The sequence below is a fragment of the Lampetra fluviatilis genome, chromosome 64 (assembly GCF_964198595.1).
Source record: "Lampetra fluviatilis chromosome 64, kcLamFluv1.1, whole genome shotgun sequence".
In the NCBI taxonomy this organism is placed as follows: domain Eukaryota; kingdom Metazoa; phylum Chordata; class Hyperoartia; order Petromyzontiformes; family Petromyzontidae; genus Lampetra; species Lampetra fluviatilis.
The window spans coordinates 3,090,672-3,114,867 of NC_136338.1; the positions used below are offsets into that span (position 1 = coordinate 3,090,672).

Consider the following 24,196-nt stretch of genomic DNA (forward strand, 5'->3'; position numbering starts at 1 on the left):
TTGCACCACCGGGCCGCCGTGGCATGGACTCGGACACACGGAGAGGGCGGGGGTCGGGAGAGGGTGGGGGTTGGGGGTCACGGTGGAGAGGGCGGGGGTCGGGAGAGGCCGAGGGTCGGGAGAGGGCGGGGGTTGGGGGTCACAGTGGAGAGGGCGGGGGTCGGGAGAGGGCGGGGGTCGGGAGAGGGTGGGGGTCGAGGGTCACAGTGGAGAGGGCGGGGGTCGGGAGAGGGCGGGGGTCGGGAGAGGGTGGGGGTCGAGGGTCACGGCAGAGAGGGTGGGGGTCGGGAGAGGGCGGGGGTCAGGAGAGGGCGGGGGTCGGGAGAGGGTGGGGGTCGAGGGTCACGGCGGAGAGGGTGGGGGTCGGGAGAGGGCGGGGGTCGGGAGAGGCCGGGGGTCGGGAGAGGCCGGGGGTCGGGAGAGGGCGGGGGTCGGGAGAGGCCGGGGGTCGGGAGAGGCCGGGGGTCGGGAGAGGGCGGGGGTCGGGGGTCACAGTTCGCTGTGGGGCTGCGCGGTGGCGGCGGCTCGGTGCGTCCCGTCGAGTTGCTCCGCCTCTCTCTGGACGAAGGCGTCCCAGCTCGCGTGGAATCGCCGCGTCGCCTCGGCCTTGGCGCCCGTCGCCATGGCGCTGTACCTGCGGCAGAGCGTTCGTTGCCGCGGGAGGCGGGAGGGAGGGTTTTACGTCACCGCCTCCCTGCCACTTGCTGCCAACCGGGGGGGGGGGGGGTCGCCGGAGGGACGTCGAAGGCCCGTACCGTACCACGCGTCGTCTTCCTAATTTTCAAGCTTGCGTACCGTACCACGCGTCGTCGTACTCATTGACATGCAAATGTTTTCTTTGCCCCCTCCCTCTCTCCGCCCCGGCCCACCCTCTCTCTATTTAAGGCCTCGTCACAGAAACGACCTCTCTCTTTGTGCCGATACGTGTTCTCTCTCTCTCTGTGTCTTTGTCATGTCAGTCTGCTTGTGTGTCTGTCTATAGTTTTATGGTTAGATTTTTGTTGCTATTTCTTTTATACCTGATGACGATTGCTTGTGTTGCAATCGAAACGTCGTAGTGTGCTATTATTTAATTTATTATTTTATCTTTATACGTGACTTTACCGAAAGAACAAAGGAGTGAGGGGGGTGGGGGCAGGTGAGGACGCTGGAGAGACTCAGAGCGACCCGGGTGGGGGGGGGGGGCTGGTGTGACGAGTGTCCCCCCAGTGCGGTAACCTCGGAGCTGACAAACTCTGCAGCGGTTTTGAGACGCCAATCGGTAATTTGATTTTTAAAAATCGCCCTCCCATTTACATTTCAGTCCCACGGGAACATTCCGTCTACTTAAACACGGTTAAAGACATAACGCAGACGGGCTCCGGTTTTACGACGGTTCGATTATGACGGTCCACACATTACGACGTTTTTACACGGTGCCGCCACGGATCGATTTACGCCGCAGAAACTCGATTCACGACGACGCGAACAGGGGCCTGGTTCGGTTCCCGACGTGACTCTGGAGCGGAGCTTTTAGTTTTAATTCTCCAGCGTTTTTGTGGATTTATCACCGATAAAACCACCGCCCCGCCCATTAAATACGGCCGATTAGAAGGAGGAGGGGGTTGGGGGATAAACCACGCACACCGGGGGGGGGATAAGGGATGTCCCAACCGTTTCCACTGTCTACGGGGAAAAAATCGAGGAGTCCAGGAGCCAACCGGACGCACTTGCGGCGGCGACGGTGACGTTCGCTCGCAAAAAAAACCGTCGACGGAGATCGACTTCCGCTCGCCGTTGCCAGTCGTCCTCTCACCGCACGGAGTTGAGCGCCAGCTGCTTGAGCGTGGCGAGGTCGGCACCAAGTCCGCCCGCCACGCCCATGACGGCGCCGTAGAGGTCGTAGGAGAGGCCGCGCGAGCCGAACGCGGCGGGGTCGTCGGACGACACGACGATGGGGTGTCCGCGCGAGAAGAGCACGCTCGCCGGGTGCGAGCGCAGGTCGGCTACCAGGCCCAGGACCTGGAGGTCGTCGTCGTTGTCCACGAGAGGGTTGGGGGGGTGGGGTAGTGGGTGGGTGGCGTGGTGTGGGTGGAGGGTGTGGGTGGTGTGGGTGGTGTGGGTGGAGGGTGTGGTGGGTGTGGAGGGTGTGGGTTGAGTGGGTGGTGGGGTGGAGGGTGTGGTGGTGTGGGTGGTGTGGATGTAGGGCGTGGGTGGCGGGGGTGGTGTGGGTGGTGTGTGGAGGGTGTGGGTGGTGGGTGTGTGTGCAAGGTGTGGGTGGAGTGGGTGGAGTGGGTGGTGTCGGTGGTGTGGATGTAGGGCGTGGGTGGCGGGGGTGGTGTGGGTGGTGTGGGTGGTGGGTGGAGGGTGTGGGTGGTGGGTGTGTGTGCAAGGTGTGGGTGGAGTGGGTGGAGTGGGTGGTGTGGGTGGTGTGGGTGGTGTGGGGTGGAGGGTGTGGGTGGTGGGTGGTGTGGGTGGAGGGTGTGGGTGGAGGGTGTGGGTGGTGTGGGTGGTGTGGGGTGGAGGGTGTGGGTGGGTGGTGTGGGTGGTGTGGGTTGTGTGGGTGGAGGGCGTGGGTGGAGGGTGTGGGTGGGTGGTGTGGGTGGTGTGGGTTTTTGTGGGTGGAGGGCGTGGTGGGGTGGAGGGTGTGGGTGGAGTGGGTGGAGTGGGTGGTGTGGGTGGTGTGGGTGGAGGGTGTGGGTGGAGGGTGTGGGTGGTGGGTGTGGGTGGTGGGGTGGAGGGCGTGGGTGGTGTGGGTGGAGGGTGTGGGTGGTGTGGGTGGGTGGTGTGGGTGGTGGGGTGGAGGGTGTGGGTGGGTGGTGTGGGTGGGTGGTGTGGGTGGGTGGCGTGTGTGAAGTGGGTGGAGGAGGTGGGTTGTGATGACGGAGGGGGAGGGGGAGGAGCACGTGGAGGGGGTCGACGTCAATTACGATGGTGGAACACGTCGTTGAGACTTGTGAAGGTAAATTACCTCGCGCCAAGGACTACGACTGCTAACCACCTACGCACCTACCGCAGCCCAACCGGCGACCACCAAGACAATACAACAATTGCCCAAGCTCCACGCTCCTCTATACGTTGAGCTGCTCTCGGCCAAATCAGCGGGCGGTTGATCCCAACGACGAACCCCGGACAAGACCTGCGCACGAACCCGGTCGCGCCGGTTACCCCGCCTAAAACCCGCGGCGTGTGCCCACCGCCAGCGTGTGTCCACCGCCTGCGTGTGCCCACCAGCGTGTGCCCACTGCCAGCGTGTGCCCACCAGCGTGTGCCCGCCGCCAGCGTGTGCCCACCAGCGTGTGCCCGCCGCCAGCGTGTGCCCACCAGCGTGTGCCCGCCGCTAGCGTGTGCCCGCACCTGGTTGGAGATGGGGCATAGCTCGACGGGTACGTCCCGCGAGCGGGCAAGGCGCAAGGCGAGCGGGTGGCGCACCAGCGCCAGGCCGTGCCCGATGCGCGTCGTGTTGAACAGCAGCGCGTCCAGCACGTTCACGTCCACGCCGGCGCCCTCCCAGCCTCCCCCACGGCAACGGGGCGAGGTGGGTGGGTGAGTGGGGTGGGTGGGTGGGTGGGTGGGGGGGTGGTGGGTCATGGAGTGAGGGTAGGAGAGGGGAGGGGAAGAGACAGGAAACGTAAATCACCAGAACGTGGATCACCACCACCACTATCACCTAAACCACCACCACCAACCACTACTACCACCTAAACCAGCACCACTACTACTACCACCTAAACCACCACCACCACTACTACCACCTAAACCACCACCACCACCACTACTACCACCTAAACCACCACCACCACCACTACTACCACCTAAACCACCACCACCACCACTACTACCACCTAAACCACCACCACCACCACTACTACCACCTAAACCACCACCACCACCACCACTACTACCACCTAAACCACCACCACCACCACTACTACCACCTAAACCACCACCACTACAACTTCCACCTAAACCACAACCACTACAACCACCTAAACCACCACCACCACTACTACCACTTGAACCACCACCACTACTACCACCTAAACCACCACCACTACCTCCACCTCCAACACTACTGCTACCTAGTCCACCACCACCATACTACCTAACCACCACCACCTACACCACCTCCACCACCACTACCACCACCTAAACCACCACCACTACTACCACCTAAACCACCACTACTACCTGCACCACCAACACTACTGCTACCTAGTCCACCACCACCATACTACCTAACCACCCCCACCACCTCCACCAACACTACTACCACCTAGTCCACCACCACCACCACCACCCCCACCACCACGTCCACCACCAACACTACTGCTACCTAGTCCACCACCACCACCACTACTGCTACCTAGTCCACCACCACCACCACCTCCTCCACCACCACCGCGTCCCCTCACTTGTCTCGCCGGCGTGCAGGAAGTAGGGGAGGTTGATCCCGGACTTGGCCGGCCTCTCCAGCTCATCGCGAAGGCTCCACAGGTCGCTCCCAGAGTCCTCCTGCCCCACCTGAGACCCAGGCGACACCTTCGTCATTCACCGAGGCCAGCGACCCACTTTGGCTGCTCAGCTCACAAAGTGACTTTGACATCTTACCGCGAAAAATAAAATAAAAAAATACTAAAATGTAGTATCGCCAACACGGCGGACGCATCACCGCGTGGAAGGTTTGGCACCGGATCGAGCGGGGGACACACGGGGAAGACGCACGGAGACACACGGGACAACAACAACCGCCATTCACCACTAAGTGGTGGTGACATCACCACGGCGCTTGTGCCAGGCTAGGTGCACGTTGAGGCCACGTGAAGTGTCGAACGCCCGCTGGCAGGAGGTCACAGGACGGACCCAGGTGCCATGGATAGACTGACTGAGATGACTGGCCGATGTACCACCTGTGCCCCCTACTGTGCCAACTTGCTGTGCTTTATCCGCCCAGCGCTCCGCTCGTTGTTGTGAGCGTCGCTCCTCCGCCCTCCGTTATTGCTGGAGGGCGACTGCCTCCAACTGCCCAGTAGCGTCCTTCACGAGCCTCCTCCACAGAGGCCGATCTTGACACCGCTGGTACCAGTCATCGGCAAGTCCACTCAGCTCCACGTCCTCCTGTACCACGTCACTCCATCTCTTCTCTAGCCCGTTCCGCGCCCGTTTTAGCCCCCTCTATCCGGCCGAACAAAATCTGTGTAGGCATGCGGTGGCTGGGCATGCGGGCTACATGACCACGGGGGGACGACACATGGGAGACGCACGATGGGACGACACATGGGAGACACACGGGAGACACACGGGAGACACACGGGAGGAGACACATGGGCGCGCGTTCCGGCTACCAGATCGAAGCCCACGAGGAAGTCGGGGTAAGCCTTGCGCAGTAGCACGGTCTGCTCGATGGCCATCCTGATAGCGGAGCTGTTCTGTTTCCTGAGAGACCAGAGACACAGAGAGAGTGAGACAGAGAGAGACAGACAGACAGAGAGACAGACAGAGAGAGATGACAAAGAGCTGACCGGATGTGCCCGACGCGGCTCGGTGGTGGGTCAGGTGAGATGGTCTCAACTGTGATTTAATTTTACCTGTGTTGACGTCTCACCTGTGATGGTGTATCACCTGTGACAGGTCAGGTGAGATCGTCTCAACCGTGATGTCTCACCTGCGATGATGTCTCACCTGTGATGGGTCAGGTGTGATGGTATCTCACCTGTGACAGGTCAGGTGAGATGGCCTCAACCGTGATGTCTCACCTGTGATGGGTCAGGTGTGATGGTATCTCACCTGTGACAGGTCAGGTGAGATGGTCTCAACCGTGATGTCTCACCTGCGATGATGTCTCACCTGTGATGGGTCAGGTGTGATGGTATCTCACCTGTGACAGGTCAGGTGAGATGGCCTCAACCGTGATGTCTCACCTGTGATGGGTCAGGTGTGATGGTATCTCACCTGTGACAGGTCAGGTGAGATGGTCTCAACCGTGATGTCTCACCTGTGACGATGTCCCGCCCGTGACGGCGTCTCACCGGCCGACAGTGTCTCACCTGTGCCGAGTCATGTGACCTGGCCTCACCTGCGACGATCGTCTCACCTGTTGATGGAGCTGATGATCTTGACCCCGAGGAAGCCCGGATTCTGGTGAGAGAACTCGCGAGACACATCTTGGTACGCGCGCACCACCCACTCCGGTCCGTGCAGTCGCCCGTCCAGGTCATACACCTGCAACGGGAACACGCGGGGAGGCGCGATGACACTCGGTGGACGCACTGCGACCCGTCAGGAGACACGCAGAGACAACACGGAGACACGTATGAAACATGCGGACACGGGAAGACCTCTTCGCAGTTGCGGCAAAATCGCCCGGTGAAGCTGGTTGTTGTGATCACCAGCGAAACATCACACTACTCAAATTGTAAATGCTGTGCGTTCACTCTCCACGTGACAAACCTTAATAATTGGCTGTGTCGGTTGGTGGTGGGCTAACGACACAACGTTCATATTTACGCGATCTAACCCCAAAAAAAAACCTTTATTACGGGAGATAACAGGAGGTGAGGCCCGGACAAGGCCTGGTCGAGGCCTTTCAAGGGCTAGCGAAGCCTAGGCAAGGCATAGCGAGGCAGAACAAGGTTCCTTGCGAGACCTGAAGGGCCTGATGAGGCTTGGCCAAGGTCTAGTTAGGCCTAGCGAGGCCTAGCGAGAAGCCTAGAGAAACCTGGGCGAGGCCTAGCGAGACACAGCGAGGCCTAGATGAGGTCTAACGAGGCTTAGATAAGCCTGGCAGAGTCCTAGCGACGCTGGGCCGAGGCCTAGTGGCAAAGAGAGACCTAGTAGAGCCTAGCGAGGCCCAGGCAAAGTTTTAGCGAGTCCCGTGCTGCTCACGTTGGGCAGCAGCGTCCTCAGCTCGATGTAGGAGACTCCGTCTTCGTAGAATTCCTGCAGCTAAGGCCCACGAACAGCAATAACTGCTGAGGCTTGGCCAAGGTCTAGTTAGGCCGAGTGAGGCCTAGCGAGAAGCCAAGAGCAGGCTGGGCGAGGCCTAGCGAGACACAGCGAGGCCTAGATGAGGTCTAGCGAGGCTTAGAGAAGCCTGGCAGAGTCCTAGCGACGCTGGGCCGAGGCCTAGTGGCAAAGAAAGCCCTAGTAAAGCCTAGCGAGGCCCAGGCAAAGTTTTAGCGAGTCCCGTGCCGCTCACGTTGGGCAGCAGCGTCCTCAGCTCGATGTAGGAGACTCCGTCTTCGTAGAATTCCTGCAGAGCGCGAGCGAAGTAGTCTCGGAAGACGGGGGCGTGCAGCACGAGGCCGCAGGCGCCGCTCAGGACGTCCTCGAAGCGGCGCCACGCCGCGTTCTGGTTCGGGTACGCGGCGGCGGGGTCCTCCGTCACCATCGTGAGGCCCCGCATCAGCCTGGGAGACGCACGCCGGGAGAGGCGTTTGGCCGCAAGCGACGTCGGCCCGGCGTTAACGGCGTTAACAAGCGTCGGCGCGCACACCCCCCCCGCCCCGCCCCGCCCGACCGACGTCGGTTTCTACCGAACTTTACTCCCCGTCACCTCGAGTCCAAGTCCTCCCCGAGGGGCGTCCGGCGTCGCAGGTCCGCGAGCAGCTCCCAACCGTCGGGGGCCAAGCGGCACGAGTCCGGACTGGGGGCTCCCCGCACGGAGAATTTGAACCGCGGCGAGGCAGGCTCCGGCCGGAGGCACACGTAGCAGTGGGGCCGGTAGGTCACGTTCTTCACCAGCCACTCCACGCTCGCCAGCGCCACGTCGTGCAGGTGCAGCGCCGCTCCTGGTGGGTCGCGGGGTCATGGGGTCGCGGGGTCAGGTTCGGGTTCGAGGGCAGGGCGTTACGGTGGCAGGTCTGCGAGCATTCCAAAAGAAAATAACTACGAACTGTTTTTTGTTATTTTTAAATCCTTCATATTAAGTTCACTTGCTTGCTTGCTTGCGTGCTTACGACCGTGCAAATCTTTCGGTCGTTTTTTAACCCACTTCCCGTGATCCAATCGAGCTGACATTTTCCACACAGACTCGTTGTGCGTGACAATTAATGTTCGTGAAAAATTTTTTTCTACATTTTTACACTGTTTAGGAGAAAAATATTATATTTAATTACCAATTGCTTAATGGTGCAATGCAATCGTCTGACCCATAGGTGGCAGCCATCTCAAGCCAGAGGACGAGAGGACTCTAGCCGCCACGCATATAAAAGGATTTATAGTGAAAAACTTTGTTTTTACGGGTTATACTTGTTACCAGGTAAGCTGTGTACCTCTTTTTTCCCCGAAGCGACCTGGCTACAAATGATAGCTCAAGGACGTGGCTTATCATCGTGTGGAAATTTATAGCAGCCAAATACTCTAAAAACGCTTGTCGATTCTAAATGTGGAGGGAGAAACTGGTACTCGTTTGAGGCTCAGTCGACCTTGGGGAGGCCCAGTCCGGATAATCGTCAACTGGTTTTGGCCGCGAGCGGGAATCGAACTCGGGTAGCCGGCTTCGTAGCGCAGTGCGCAAACACCACTGCCACTACAGCTCCACACTACCACCAATGCACTACCACCATCCCCACCACCATAGCCACCATGACCATCACAACCGTCAAAACACCACCACCATCATCAAGGCCACCATGACCGCCACTACTGCCACCACCCCCCATCGCTGTCACTACGACCACCACTACCCACCACCACCACCACCACATCCGCCACAACTATCCACCACCACCACATCGGCCACCTCCACCACCACTACCCATCACCACCACCACATCTGCCACCACTACCAGCACCACCATCGCTGCCACTACGACCACGACTACCCACTACCACCACCACATCTGCCACCACCACCACTAACACCGCCACCACTACGACCACCACCACCACTACCATCACCGCCACTACGACCACCACTACCCACTACCACCATCGCCACCACTATGACGACCACTACCCACCACCACCACCACCACTACCATCGCCGCCACTACGACCACCACTACCCACTACCACCACCACTAACGCCACCACTACCATCGCCGCCACTACGACCACCATTACCCACTACCACCACCACATCCGCCATCACCACCACGACTACCCACAACCACCACCATCACCACCACATCGGCCACCACCGCCCCGCTCGCCATCGCGCACCTTTGGGCATCCTCCTGATGAACTGGAACACGGCGCTGTGCTCAATCAGGGGCTTGGCCTTGAAGAAGTGAATGGCCGGTGGGTAGACGCCCGTCCTGACCGCCGTCTCCACCTCGTCCAGGATGGCCCTCGCCAAACTCGCGTTCACCTGCTCGCACGGCCGGGCGGCCGGGGGCCACGGCGCCACCGGTCATCGTCACCACCACCGCCGCCACGACTACGTCTAAACTATTTTGCATTCACACCATTGGAACCTCATTTGCCAGTAGCAAAATATGCTGATTGGTTTTAGAAGCGACGTGGCTATCACAAACGAGAGGCTTATCGTCGTCGTCGTCGTCGTGTGGAGATTTCCAGCAGCAGTCAAATGCTCTGAGCGCGCGACGTTGAAAACCCAGAGGGCCCCCCGGAGAAAAAATCCACGCGACCACGGGGAGAGAGTGGGACGCGCAGACTCCAAATATACAGCAGGATCGAGCCCACGACCTCCTGTATACCAGGCGAGGTAGTGGTAGTGGTGGTGGTGGCGCGATGCCGGTGGTGGCGGCGGTGATGGCGGCGGCGGTGGTGATGGCGGTGGCGGTGGTTGTGGCGGTGGTGGTGATGGCGGTGGTGATGGCGGCGGTGGTTTTCGTGGTGATGGCGGTGGCGGCGGTGATGGTGATGGCGGTGGCATCAACGTCTATCAGCTGCGAGGACATCGCGACCTCGACCGCTTCTCACCTGGACTTCCAGCGGGGACAGGACCAGCGCCCCGCCCACACGGCCGGCGCGCTCCTCGCTCAGGAGTTCCTCACGTCTCTCCACGGGCACGGCCGTGGCCACGGGGGGCAGCGGCAGCAGCACCATGACCAGCACCGTCGCGCACACCAAGGCCCACATGACGCCCCAGCCGCGAGAGGCTGGGGAAGTGAAGAGGGGGGTGGGGGGGCGATGACGCACAGAGCAGAGGTCACAACCGGGTACCCGATACTCGTACCCTACCCGATACCCGGCTACCCGGCCGGGTACGGGTACGGGTACCCGTTTGCGACCCTGGTGTGGCCAGGTACGGGTAGGCCGTGAGTCACTGGTGAGTCACCGTTTGTCACTCATTTCGGGTAGGGTACGGGTAGGGAACGGGTACCCGTACCCGGCCGGGTACGGGTACCCGTTTGCGACCCTGGTGCGGCCGGGTACGGGTAGGCCGTGAGACCTGACATCACCGATGCAGACTGTTGTTGTTGTTGGTCCCAAATGAGCGGCGAGCGGTGGTGCAGCGGTTAGCGATGCTGGCCACGAACTCGGTCACTTCTGGGTTCGATTCCCGCTCGTGACCAATAAAAGAGTTGGCGAGTTTTTAAACCGGTCCTGGGCCTCCCCTAGGTCGACTCGGCCTCAAATGAGTACCTGGTGTGGTGTGTAAACATCGCCCAATGGGGAGACAAAGGCGGCCGGGCGTGGTGCTGGCCACCCACCCCCTCGTGCGCCGTGCCGGGCTTCATAGGTGCTGCTCGCTAACAGCACTTGCTCCAACAGTCTGTTAAGGCTACACAGGGGACCTTTGTCTTTGTCTGGGGAATGCTGTTGACACGTGAAGTCTTTGTTGCTGTTGTTGCTGCTGCTGCTCACGAATCAGCACGGATCTAGCGTGGTAAAAAATAAAGCCGGGGAAAACTGGCTCAACGGGACCATCCGTGTAACAAGAAAGTTAACAACAACACCGTGGCTTTAGAAGGAAATGTATGTTTATTATATATACGTGCGACGTTTTGGCTAACAGCCGTTCAAATAAATGCGAATAATCAAGAACCAAGACTGATGTTGTTATTGTTTTTTTTTAAATCTTAACACCTCCTGTTTAATTGTCAGAAAGGGGTATAAAACCTATCGTTGTTTTTTTTATCCTTTGATACCAGCAAAACATGTCGCACGCGGGTGCCGGTTCGAGGCCGAGTCGACCTAGAGGGGAGCGCCGGTCAACGTTTCAGATAATCGACATCGCTGTTTGGTGGCCGTGAGCGGGAATCGAACTCGGGTCGCCGGGTTCGCAGCGTAGCGTAGCGCTACCCGCTACTACACTACCGCTCCCCCGTACACTGACTGCCAACAAGTTTTTCCTTTGCTGAATTCATTGCTGGTTTCACATCCATTGGGTCTACAAAAAATATTACGGTTTTTGAGAATTAAATGGGGGGGGGGGGGGGGTCACAAGACATCTAGACCAGCCCGTACACTAAAAACTAAACGAAGTTTTGTTCATGTTACCGGGTGCAAGGTCCCACACTGAGCTATACACAAACGATAGCTCAACGAAACGGGCTCGTCTATCATCACGTGGGAATTGTAGCGGAGCAGCCAAATAAATACGCGTGATGTTCATTCTATAAGTGTGGAGGGGGGGAAGCCGGAGCACCCTGAGAAAAAAAAAATCCATGCGACCACAAGGAGAGAGAGACACCGCAAACTCCAAATATACAGCAGCAGGCGTCAGGGTTGGGATCGAACCCACGACCTCCTGTATACCAAGCGAGGTAGTTAACATCTCATAGCCACCGTGATGATGAGAGACACCGCAAATTTGAAATATACAGCAGCAGCAGGCGTCAGGGTCTGGATCGAACCCACGACCTCCTGTGTACCAGGCGAGGTAGTTAACATCTCCTAGCCACCGTGATGATGATGATGATGACGAGAAAAATACATGCAAACTCCAAATATACAGCAGACGTCAGTTGGGATTACAGAGACTCACACAGAGAAACACAGAAACCCACAGATTCGCACAGAGACGCATAGACTCAATAAGACTCACAGACTCAGAGAGACCCAAATACTCACACAGAGACTCATATACACAGAAACTCACACAGACTCGTCGACTCACACAGAGACCCACAGACTCACACAGAGACCCACAGACTCACACAGAGACTCATAGACTCACACAGAGACCCACGGACTCACACAGAGACTCATAGACTCACACAGAGACCCACGGACTCACACAGAGACCCACAGACTCAGACTCACACAGAGACCCACGGACTCACACAGATACCCACAGACTCAGACTCACACAGAGACCCACTGACTCACACAGAGACCCACAGACTCATAGACTCACACAGAGACCCACAGACTCACACAGAGACCCACAGAGACCCACAGACTCACACAGAGACCCACAGACTCACAACAGAGACCCACAGACTCACACAGAGACCCACAGACCCACACAGAGACCCACAGACTCACACAGAGACCCACAGACTCACACAGAGACCCACAGACTCACACAGAGACCCACAGACCCACACAGAGACCCACAGACACCACCACGCTGCTCACTCGCAAGGCCGCGGACACCGCAGCAGATCGAGTGGTCGGGCCTCGTTCGTTTCAGCTGACCGCTGTCCAGTGCCGGATTATATCGTAGTAGCGAAAGTAGCTGCTGCTGCTACATATGTAGTAGCTACTACATGTGTAGTAGCTACTACATATGTAGTAGACTCACACAGAGACCCACACTCATACAGAGACCCACAGAGACCCACAGAGACCCACAGAGACTCATGTGTAGCAGTTGCTGCTACATGTGTAGTAATAGCAACTACATATGTAGCTGCTACTACATATGTAGTAGACTCACACAGAGACCCACACACACAGAGACCCACAGAGACTCATGTTTAGCAGCTGCTGCTACACGTGTAGCAGCTACTGCTACACGTGTAGCAGCTACTGCTACACGTGTAGCAGCTACTGCTACACGTGTAGCAGCTACTGCTACACGTGTAGCAGCTACTGCTACACGTGTAGCAGCTACTGCTACACGTGTAGCAGCTACTGCTACACGTGTAGCAGCTACTGCTACACGTGTAGCAGCTACTACTACACGTGTAGCAGCTACTACTACACGTGTAGCAGCTACTACTACACGTTTAGTAGTAGCTACTACATGTGTAGCAGCTACTACATGTGTAGCAGTACATGTGTACATGTGTAGCAGTACATGTGTAGCAGCTACTACTACATGTGTAGAATCAGCTGCTATTACACATGTAGTATTAGCTTACTACATGTGTATTAGCTACTACATATGTAGTAGCTGCTGCTACATGTGTAGCAGCTACTACATATGTAGTAGTAGCTTACGGGAGCCCCGCGCTAAACGCTTTCAAGATATCAATTCCGGTTCACGATTCTGCACTCGCTCCATTACGAAAGCACGAGACTTGCCCTTCCTACCTTTACCAACGAACGGGTGTTTAAGGTTATCGATTTTGTCGTATCATTCGAGCTGTATAACGAATACAATTTGTTTAAAAATTAATTTACTGTACAAGCCAAAAAAAAATTATGCGTTTTTAAAAAAAAAAATTCTTTAAAAACAAAACACGTAGGGGGGCCACGTTCACGACGAATTTCCACACATTTACCTTGATCCTGCACCGTCGTATCGAAGCGATCAAATCGGAGAAGTCTTCGCGTGGATCCTTCGGCCTGCGACGAACGCGGCGAGCGGGACATCTCCACGGAGCTTCGCGACGCACGTGGAACTGCGGGCAGCGGGCGAAACCATTCGCCTCTTTAAACGATGGGGGGGGGGGGTGGTGGGATGGGGGGGGGTGTGGACCAATTGGTTTCTCCCATTTTATTCGTTGGCTCTTTCGGTAAAGAAAATTAATGAATCTACACTATGGGAACCTCATTTGCCAGTAAAAATATGATAATTGTTTTTTTACCCTTCTATCTGGCAACAAAACTGACACCTTTTTTTTACAAGGAGTCATGTTTGCATAGACCGCAATACCTGCAGTCGTAATACAAACAAAAGAACATAACTCTGATAATGTGCACTGTCCTTGAAGTTGATTGGTCCACACCCGAGACAGAAAAGGCGTCATCTGGTCCAACCCATGTGAGACTAGGCTCTAAGGAAAGCTGTCTCGGGTGTGGACCAATCAACTTCAAGGACAGTGCACATTATCAGAGTTATGTTCTTTTGTTTGCATTATGACTGCAGGTATTGCGGTCTATGCAAAAATGACTCCTCGTAAAAAGGTGTCAGTTTTGTTGCCAGATAGAAGGGTAAAAAACCAATTATCAAAATTAATGAATTTCGATTTAAAGCTTTCGTGACTGCAGGGATTCATCTTCTTGGTTCTTTCGGTAAAGTCACGTAGAGTGGAAATAATAAAATAATAAAAATAAAACATTGTAAAATAATTCTCACGTTTCGGCCACATTCATTCAGACTCTGTCCTCTCGACAGACATGTTCTTCACCTGAGGACGGCTGCTTGCGTTGTGGCCGAAACGTCGTGAGAATTATTTTATTATGTTTTATTATTATTATTTTATTATTTCCATTCTACGTGACTTTAGCGAAAGAACCAAGAATAAAAATTAATGAAGTAATGGAGTACGACGTTTCGATTGCGACACAAGCAGTCGTTATCAGGTAGAACTAAATTTGAGAGAGAGACAAAACACAGACACGGAGACACAGACACAAGCAGAGACACACAACATAAACACACAGAGACACAACATAGACACACAGACATACACACGAGCAGAGAGAGACAACACAGAGACACACAGAGACACAGAGAGATACACAACATAGACACACAGAGAGAAAAACACACAGAAGCACACAACATAGACACACAGAGACACAGAGAGATACACAACATAGACACACAGAGACACACACACAGAGACACACAACATAGACACAGACATACACACAAGCAGAGAGAGACACACAACATAGACACACAGAGACACACACACACAGAGACACACAACATAGACACACAGAGAGAGATACACAGAGACACACAACATAGACACACAGACACACAAGTAGAGAGACAACACAGACACACAGAGACACACAGACAGACACACACAGACAGAGACAACACAGAGACACACAGAGAGACACACACAACACAGACACACAGACAGACACAAGCCGAGAGAGACAACACAGAGACACACAGAGAGAGACACACAACATAGACACACAGAGAAAAAAAAAAACTACGATCAGTTTTGGGCCCCTGCCCTGACTGTTTTCAGTTTCAGTTTAATTGATTAGGTATAGCCCTGTGAGCCATTCGGCTCTTGAATGGGGTGCAACCGCAACAAACAAAAAACAAAAACATGAACAAGAAAACATCTTAAAGTGACTATGTGCAAAACAGAAAAATCCAGGAAAAAACTGCAAAGTCTTCCAGAAAAAAAGCACCGTACACCAACACTATGTGTAAAAATCCCAGTGGGATGCAAGTCAAACAACAACAACAACCACAAGACAACTTAGATTAAAGCCATCAGTCTAACTCCGTACTACCACAAATAAACATGGCCAAACCAAAAAACTTTTCGAAATGACCAAAATAAAGCCACAAAAGCATCCTCTTGTTTTTTTCCGGTAAAGTCACGTAGGAAAAAAAACCAAAAATAAATTAAATCACGACGTTTCGGGCGCAACACAAGCGTCCTTATTCAGGTGCGGACAACTTAGCGAAAGCACAACCGCTTAAGTGTGTCTCAAGAGGTGGCTGTGACGGAGGAATTATATAGTCGTGGGGGGATGGTGAGTGTGGGGGGGGGGGGGCTGGGAGCGTTGCGTATCCCGAGCAAAGATTGGAGTCACGTAGAATGGAAATAATAAAATAATAAAAAATTAAACATAATAAAATAATGTTTTTATTTTATTATTTCCATTCTACGTGATTTTACCGAAAGAACCAAGAAGATGAATCTCTGCAGTCACGAAAGCTTTAAATCGAAACAAAGATTGAAGTTCAAACTGAGGCTTTGTAATGCAGTGATGTAGATGGTGGAATTAAATAAGTCGCCAAAGAGTATGGATCCTTGCAGTCAAGTTCAAGTTAATTATTGGGTATAGCCCTCTTCTTGGTTCTTTCGGTAAAGTCACGTAGAATGGAAATAATAAAATAATACAAATAAAACATAATAAAATAATTCTCACGACGTTTCGGCCACAACGCAAGTAGCCGTCCTCAGGTGGAGAACAGGTCTGTCGAGGAGACAGAGTCAGACTCTGGCCGAAACGTCGTGAAAATTATTTTAGTATGTTTATTTTTTATTATTTTATTATTTCCATTCTACATGACTTTACCGAAAGAACCAAGAAGATGAATCCCTGCAGTCACGAAAGCTTTAAATCGAAAAAAGGTGTAGCCCTGTGAGCCATTCGGCTCTTGAATCGGGTGCAACAGCAACAAACAAAAAACGAAAACATGAACAAAAAACATTTTAAAGTGAATATGTGACTGAGTGCAAACAGAAAATCACGAAAACGTCAAAGCCATGAAAGCGATGTAACAGCGGCTGTCAATGGATCGTGGCGCCCTCCACTGTATCAATACGGTACTGCACACGCAGATAAAGACAAAGGTCCCCCGTGTAGCCTCCAGCGTACTTTTGGGTCAAGGGGCCATCCATAAATGACGTCACGCACATAGGGGGGCGGGGGGGGGTCAGACATTTGTGACGATGTGTGACGAGGGGAGGAGGGGTGGTGAGAAATGTGACGTCACGTCAAAATGCGCAACTTTGAATAAATATAGATAACACGTTCTACTTAATTAAATAGACGTTTTGATAAATTTCGATTTAAAGCTTTCGTGACTGCAGGGATTCATCTTCTTGGTTCTTTCGGTAAAGTCACGTAGAAGGGAAAAAATTAAATTATAAAAATAAAATACAATTCTCACGACGTTTCGGCCACAACGCAAGCAGCCGTCCTCAGTTGAAGAACAGGTCTGTCGGGAAGACAGCGTCTGAATGAACACCACCAGGCTTGTGCGGGGCCTGTAGCATATGGTGTTATAAAGGGGCCCTAAATGAAAAAAAAACGTAAATATTAAAACACAAATTTTTAACTTACATAATAAACTAATTATATATTATTGGTTCTTTCGGTAAAGTCAAGTAGATAGAAAACAAAAATAATAAAATAAAATGTTTAATAATAAATAAGCAAAGTAATACATTCCTTTAACTTTAATTTGATTATTCTTAAAAAAAATTGTGGTGTTTTTGCTTTTACTATTTCCAATTTATTACAGTATTTTACATTTTTATTATTTACAATTTAAGCCATTTCTTTACAACTGCCTTCATGCGTTTAGTCTGCGTGTGTCCTTCCTCCCCCCGTACCTCTGATCAGCCGCGGTTGCCTACGTGCGGTACGAAAGAAGTTCAACAGACGGAAACTCGGAAAACCTTTCACCCGTGGCACGGAGCGATGGAGAAAACGATGCGTGTTGAACTTCTTTCGCACCGCACGTAGCCAACGGCGGCTGATCGGAGGAAGAACACGCGCGTGCTAAACACGTGAAGGCAGTTCTGAAGAAATGGCTTAACGTGTGATGCATGGGGAGGAGGGGTGGTGATGCAGCTAAGGAGGGAAGCTATCGGTGATGGCTGTGGCAATGAAAATGTTTTACATAGAAAACAGGGGGAACATAGACGTCGAGTAGGGAGGGAGGGGGTATAGAGAGAGGGGGGGTAGAGAGAGAGGGATTAAAGAGAGGGGGGGGTAGAGAGAGAGGGGGGTAGATAGAGGGGGTAGAGAGAAAGACAGTGGGGTAGAGAGAGAGGGGGTAGAAAGAGAGGGGGTAGAGAGAGAGGGGGTAGAGAGAAAGGGGGTAGAGAGAGAGGGGGGTAGAGAGAGAGGGGGTAGAGAGAGGGGGGGGGGGTAGAGTGAGAGAGGGTAGAGAGAGGGGGGTAGAGAGAGAGGGGGGTAGAGAGAGAAGGGGGTAGAGAGAGGGGGGTAGAGAGAGAGAAGGTAGAGAGAGGGGGGTAGAGAGAGGGGGTAGAGAGAGAGGGGGGGGGGGTAGAGAGAGAGGGGGGGTAGAGAGAGAGGGGGTAGAGAGAGAGGGGGTAGAGAGAGAGGGGGTAGAGAGAGAGGGGGTAGAGAGAAAGAGAGGGGGTAGAGAGAGAGGGGGGGTAGAGAGGGGGGTAGAGAAAGGGGGTACAGAGAGAGAGGGGGGTAGAGACAGGGGGGGTAGAGAGAGAGGGGGTAGAGAGAGAGGGGGGTAGAGAGAGGGGGTAGAGAGAGAGGGGGTAGAGAGAGAGAGGGGGGTAGAGAGAGGGGGTAGAGAGGGGGGGGGGCACATAAAGCAAAGCATTGAAAAAACAAAAAAACGAAATGATGAACGAAGCAAAGTGCCGACAACACCGAGCATCTTCTTGTTTCCACTGATCGTAAAAAAAAAAGTGAGGGACGGAGGGAATGATCAAGGTGTGGAGGGAGGGAATGATCAAGGTGTGGAGGGAGGGGTGGATGAAGGAGAGGATATGTAGAGGGAGGAGCAGCCTCCACCGGTCTTCGTTAAATCTCAAACTCCAGCTCGAGTCACCTCCACCCACCCACCCACCCCCCCCGATCTGCACGTCTCTGCTCAAGAAGTTGAGCCATGCGCACCCAGAATCACGTTATGCTGCTGCTGCTGCTGCAGATGCTGCTGCTGAGTGCCACACCGATGATGGCAATCCCTGCTGCTCCTGCTGCTGCTGAAACAGGTAGAACAAGAAAGACGATTCGTGGTAATGTGAGTTTATTTTTGTTGGCTGTCGCCTGATGAAGCTGGTTGTCATTACTGGCGAAACGTCGTACTCGGATTGTGAATGTTTGTGGCTTGGCTCTCCAACACACCGGTGTTGCTGTACTAGTATACTACACTATACACTACACTATACATTACACTATACACTACACTCTACACTACACTATACACTACTGTCATTACTGGCGAAATGTCGTATTCGGATTGTGAATGTTTGTGGCATGGCTCTCCAACACCGGTGTTGCTGTACTAGTACACTACACTATACACTACACTTATACACTGCATTGTACACTACACAATACACTACACTATACACTACACTTATACACTGCATTATACACTACACTATACACTACACTACACACTACACTACGCACTCCACTACACACTACATTATACACTACACTATACACTACACACTACACTACACTATACACTACACTATACACTACACTACACACTACACTACACACTACTATACACTACTATACACTACACTACACAATACACTACACTATACACTACACTACACACTACACTACACATTACACTATACACTACTATACACTACACTACACACTACACTACACACTACACTATACACTACACTACACACTACACTACACACTGATGCTGTACTAGTGACGAATTGGCCACGTTCTGTTTACGTGACAACCCCTTACTAGTTGGCTGTGTCGGGTGGTGGCGGGTTTTAACGACACAACATTGATACATTTACGCGAACTAACCCATAAAAAAACCTCTACAATAGGGTTTAGATCGCGTAAATATAAATGTGTCGTGAAGCTACCACCACCACCCGACACAGCCGATTAGTAAGTGATTGTGAATGTTGTAGTGGCTTTACTCTCTAACACACAGGCGGTGGTTGTGAATGTTGTAGTGGGTTTACTCTCTAACACACAGGCGGTGATTGTGAATGTTGTAGTGGGTTTACTCTCTAACACACACGCGGTGATTGTGAATGTTGTAGTGGGTTTACTCTCTAACACACAGGCGGTGATTGTGAGTGTTGTAGTGGGTTTACTCTCTAACACACAGGCGGTGATTGTGAATGTTGTAGTGGGTTTACTCTCTAACACACAGGCGGTGATTGTGAATGTTGTAGTGGGTTTACTCTCTAACACACACGCGGTGATTGTGAATGTTGTAGTGGGTTTACTCTCTAACACACAGGCGGTGATTGTGAATGTTGTAGTGGGTTTACTCTCTAACACACAGGCGGTGATTGTGAATGTTGTAGTGGGTTTACTCTCTAACACACACGCGGTGATTGTGAATGTTGTAGTGGGTTTACTCTCTAACACACAGGCGGTGATTGTGAATGTTGTAGTGGGTTTACTCTCTAACACACAGGCGGTGATTGTGAATGTTGTAGTGGGTTTACTCTCTAACACACAAGCGGTGATTGTGAATGTTGTAGTGGGTTCTACTCTCTAACACACAGGCGGTGGTTGTGAATGTTGTAGTGGGTTTACTCTCTAACACACAGGCGGTGATTGTGAATGTTGTAGTGGGTTTACTCTCTAACACACACGCGGTGGTTGTGAATGTTGTAGTGGGTTTACTCTCTAACACACAGGCGGTGATTGTGAATGTTGTAGTGGGTTTACTCTCTAACACACAGGCGGTGATTGTGAATGTTGTAGTGGGTTTACTCTCTAACACACAGGCGGTGATTGTGAATGTTGTAGTGGGTTTACTCTCTAACACACACGCGGTGATTGTGAGTGTTGTAGTGGGTTTACTCTCTAACACACAGGCGGTGATTGTGAATGTTGTAGTGGGTTTACTCTCTAACACACAAGCGGTGATTGTGAGTGTTGTAGTGGGTTTACTCTCTAACACACACGCGGTGATTGTGAATGTTGTAGTGGGTTTACTCTCTAACACACAGGCGGTGATTGTGAATGTTGTAGTGGGTTTACTCTCTAACACACAAGCGGTGATTGTGAATGTTGTAGTGGGTTTACTCTCTAACACACAGGCGGTGATTGTGAATGTTGTAGTGGGTTTACTCTCTAACACGCAACCGGTGTGCTGAAACTTGATTTGAAGCTTTCGTGACTGCAGGAATTACTCTTTGGTTCTTTCGGTAAAAGTCAAGTAGAAATATTTTTTTTAAATGTAAATGATTTTATTTTGGTGTGTTAAAGTAGAAACTACGTGGCCACGTTCTGTTTACGACTAATTGGCTCTGTCGGGTGGTGGCGGGTTTAACGACACAACATTTATATGCATGCGATGTAACCCCCCCCCCACTCCGAAAAAAACCCTGCATTGTGAATATTATTGTTCGCGAAAGCCTACCACGTGTTCAATTGACAGGGATGCAAAAGGTTTACAGCCACTTTTGTCAATCCACTGCTGGATGAGGGTCTTCCCACGCCGTGTGGATCGTGGGGGAGGGGGGGGGTTATTTTGACCATACTTCACCACGCTGGTCAGCGCGGGCCGGCGGCGTCAAGTTCGATTCCCGCTCGCGGCCAAGACCAATGTGCGACGTGTGTGTGTAGTGTGACGTATGTGTCACGTGGTTGTGACGTGTGTGTAGTGTGACGTGTGTGTTACGTGGTTGTGACGTGTGTGTAGTGTGACGTGTGTGTCACGTGGTTGTGACGTGTGTGTAGTGTGACGTGTGTGTCACGTGGTTGTGACGTGTGTGTAGTGTGACGTGTGTGTCACGTGGTTGTGACGTGTGTGTAGTGTGACGTGTGTGTCACGTGGTTGTGACGTGTGTGTGTAGTGTGACGTGTGTGTGTAGTGTGACGTATGTGTCACGTGTGTGTGACGTGTGTGTGCGTACTGTCACGTGTGTGTAGTGTGACGTGTGTGTGTAGTGTGGCGTATGTGTCACGTGTGTGGGACGTGTGTGTACGTACTGTCACGTGTGTGTAGTGTGACGTGTGTGTGTGTAGTGTGACGTGTGTGTAGTGTGACGTGTAGTGTGACGTGTGTGTGACGTGTGTGTGTGTGTGTGTAGTGTGACGTGTGTGTGTAGTGTGACGTGTGACTTGTGTGTGTGTGTGCGTATGTGTGACGTGTGTGTGCGTACTGTCACGTGTGTGTGTAGTGTAATGTATGTGTCACGTGTGTGTGACGTGTGTGTGTAGTGTGTAGTGTGGCGTGTGTGTGTAGTGTGACGTATGTGTCACGTGTGTGTGACGTGTGTGTAGTGTGACATGTGTGTAGTGTGACGTATGTGTCACGTGTGTGTAGTGTGACGTGTGTGTGTAGTGTGACGTGTGTGTAGTGTGACGTGTAGTGTGACGTGTGTGTGTAGTGTGACGTATGTGTCACGTGTGTGTGACGTGTGTGTGCGTACTGTCACGTGTGTATAGTGTGACGTGTGTGTGTAGTGTGACGTGTAGTGTGACGTATGTGTCACGTGTGTGTGACGTGTGTGTGACGTGTGTGTGTGTAGTGTGTAGTGTGACGTGTGTGTGTAGTGTGGCGTGTGACTTGTGTGTGTGTGCGTATGTGTGACGTGTTTGTGCGTAGTGTCACGTGTGTGTAGTGTGACGTGTGTGTGTAGTGTGACGTGTAGTGTGACGTGTGTGTGTAGTGTGACGTATGTGTCACGTGTGTGTGACGTGTGTGTGCGTAGTGTCACGTGTATGTAGTGTGACGTGTGTGTGCGTAGTGTCACGTGTGTGTAGTGTGTCACGTTTGTGTGTAGTGTCACGTGTGTATGTACGTATTTTGAACTTCTTTCGCACCGTACGTGGCCAACCGTGGCCAACCGGAGGTCCGGGGGGAAAGGCAACAAACTAAATGTCGATACGACGGCGATGTGGGGTGACGTTGAGCGGTGGGACAGCGGTTAGTGGCGCAGCGCCACGAATCCGGCGACCCGAGTTCGATTCCCACTCACGAGCCAACACCGATTATATAAACCGGTCCTGGGCCTCCCCTAGCTCGACTCAGCCTCAAAATGACTACCTGATGCGGTTGTGTAAACATCGCCACTAGGGAGACCCCCTCTCTCTCTACCCCCCTCTCTCTCTACCCGCCTCTCTCTCTACCCCCTCTTTCTCTACCCACCCCCCTCTCTCTGTACCCCCTCTCTCTATCTCATCTCTCTACCCACCCCCTCTCTCTCTACCCCCTCTCTCTCTACCCCCTCTCTCTGTACCCCCTCTCTCTACCCCCTCTCTCTCTACCCCCTCTCTCTCTACCCCCTCTCTCTCTCTACCCCCTCTCTCTCTACCCCCTCTCTCTCTACCCCATCTCTCTCTACCCCATCTCTCTACCCACCCCCTCTCTCGCTACCCCATCTCTCTACCCCCTCTCTCTCTACCCCCCTCTTTCTACCCCCCCTCTCTCTGTACCCCCCCTCTCTCTACCCCCCCTCTCTCTCTACCCACCTCCTCTCTCTCTACCCCCCCTCTCTCTCTACCCCCCTCTCTCTCTACCCCCTCGTGCGCTAACAGCACTTGCCACAACAGTCTGTTAAGGCGACACGGGGGGTCTTTTGCCTTTGTCTTTGATGCCTACAGCAGCTGGAGACCTGGACGAGTGCGCTCTAGGCACGGATGAGTGCCACCCTGACGCCATCTGCCGGAACACGCCGGGCTCGTACACGTGCAGCTGTACGCCGGGACACCACGGGGACGGCAGGCACTGCCAAGGTGGACCATGTTGGCTTGCGGCAAACGTCGCACCGCTTTCACGAATGGTGCTGCTGCTGCTGCTTCTTCTTCGTAATGTAATGTGAGGATATATCCGGCTCACTGACGTATCACAACTCGTCACGATGATTGGCTCTGCCGGTCCTGGTCCATAGCCAATGGGGGGAAGCCTAGGGGCGTGGCCCTGACGTGATGGAAAGGTGGCAGCTGTAAGTAGAGGATTGGTTCTGCTGGCTTTGGCCACAGCCAATGGGGAGATGAGTCAGGGGCGTGGTCCCGGGAGCCTACGAGGGAGCCTGGAAGATTCCATGGAGGCTAACGAGGATTGGCGGAAACGTACCACGTGACCCGGGTATTAAATAGGGGTGGAGACGAACGACACGTGGTCAGAACGGGAACGAACGGAGGAGGAGGCCAGCGTGAGCGGGGCTCTGGGTTGCCACGTGGCTGCGCGTCTCTCTCAATCTGTCCCTCTCACGCTGCCTGTCAGCAGCGTGAAGGAAAGCTGTAATGCAAGTTGAATAAAAGACGGATTCCAGAAGTCGCCTCAACGACCTTTATTACAGTAACCTGGGGTGCTCGCGAATGTCGTCTATCTACAGCGGTGTACATCCGTGACAGGGCCTGTGTCGATCTTCGCGTCGTTTAGAACAGCGGCCCTCCCAACCTTTTTGGCACCAGGAACCGGTTTTGCGGAAGACAATTTTTTCACGGATCGGGGTGGAGGGGGGGGTCATAATTGGGTCTTTTGCCCCTTTTCAAAGAAGCTCTCCGGCGACGTTTGTTTTTGTTACTCATT

At 53.2% G+C, this 24,196-nt stretch overlaps 2 protein-coding genes across 2 annotated transcripts in view; one reads left to right on the forward strand and one right to left on the reverse strand.

Annotated features, from left to right (window-relative positions):
* Window positions 1–383: 383 nt before the first annotated feature.
* ADA2 (adenosine deaminase 2) lies at window positions 384–13,686 on the reverse strand. Its single transcript, XM_078882303.1, has 11 exons — window positions 13,566–13,686; window positions 9,868–10,046; window positions 9,145–9,292; window positions 7,535–7,769; window positions 7,178–7,388; window positions 6,074–6,201; window positions 5,325–5,415; window positions 4,395–4,503; window positions 3,337–3,494; window positions 1,796–2,001; window positions 384–634 (listed from the first exon to the last, which is right to left on the reverse strand). Exons 1-11 carry the CDS (start codon window positions 13,654–13,656, stop codon window positions 490–492), a joined length of 1,701 nt encoding a protein of 566 aa, XP_078738429.1. The 5' UTR covers window positions 13,657–13,686; the 3' UTR covers window positions 384–489.
* Window positions 13,687–22,557: 8,871 nt separating this feature from the next.
* LOC144951902 (signal peptide, CUB and EGF-like domain-containing protein 2) overlaps window positions 22,558–24,196 on the forward strand; it is a 44,497-nt gene continuing 42,858 nt past the window's right edge. The window contains exons 1-2 of the mRNA XM_078882247.1: window positions 22,558–22,564; window positions 23,266–23,397. Of these exons, the coding sequence (XP_078738373.1) occupies window positions 22,558–22,564; window positions 23,266–23,397 (139 nt within the window). The remainder of the gene's footprint in view (window positions 22,565–23,265; window positions 23,398–24,196) is intronic.

Excerpts from the sequence above, each read along its gene's own strand:
- ADA2 (XM_078882303.1), bottom strand. The coding sequence starts at position 13,656 with ATGTCCCGCTCGCCGCGTTCGTCGCAGGCCGAAGGATCCACGCGAAGA. Across the intron at positions 9,293-9,867 it reads TGTCCCCGCTGGAAGTCCAG|GTGAACGCGAGTTTGGCGAG; the intron begins GTGAGAAGCGGT and ends CCGTGCGAGCAG. Across the intron at positions 635-1,795 it reads CTGGCGCTCAACTCCGTGCG|GTACAGCGCCATGGCGACGG; the intron begins GTGAGAGGACGA and ends GCTCTGCCGCAG.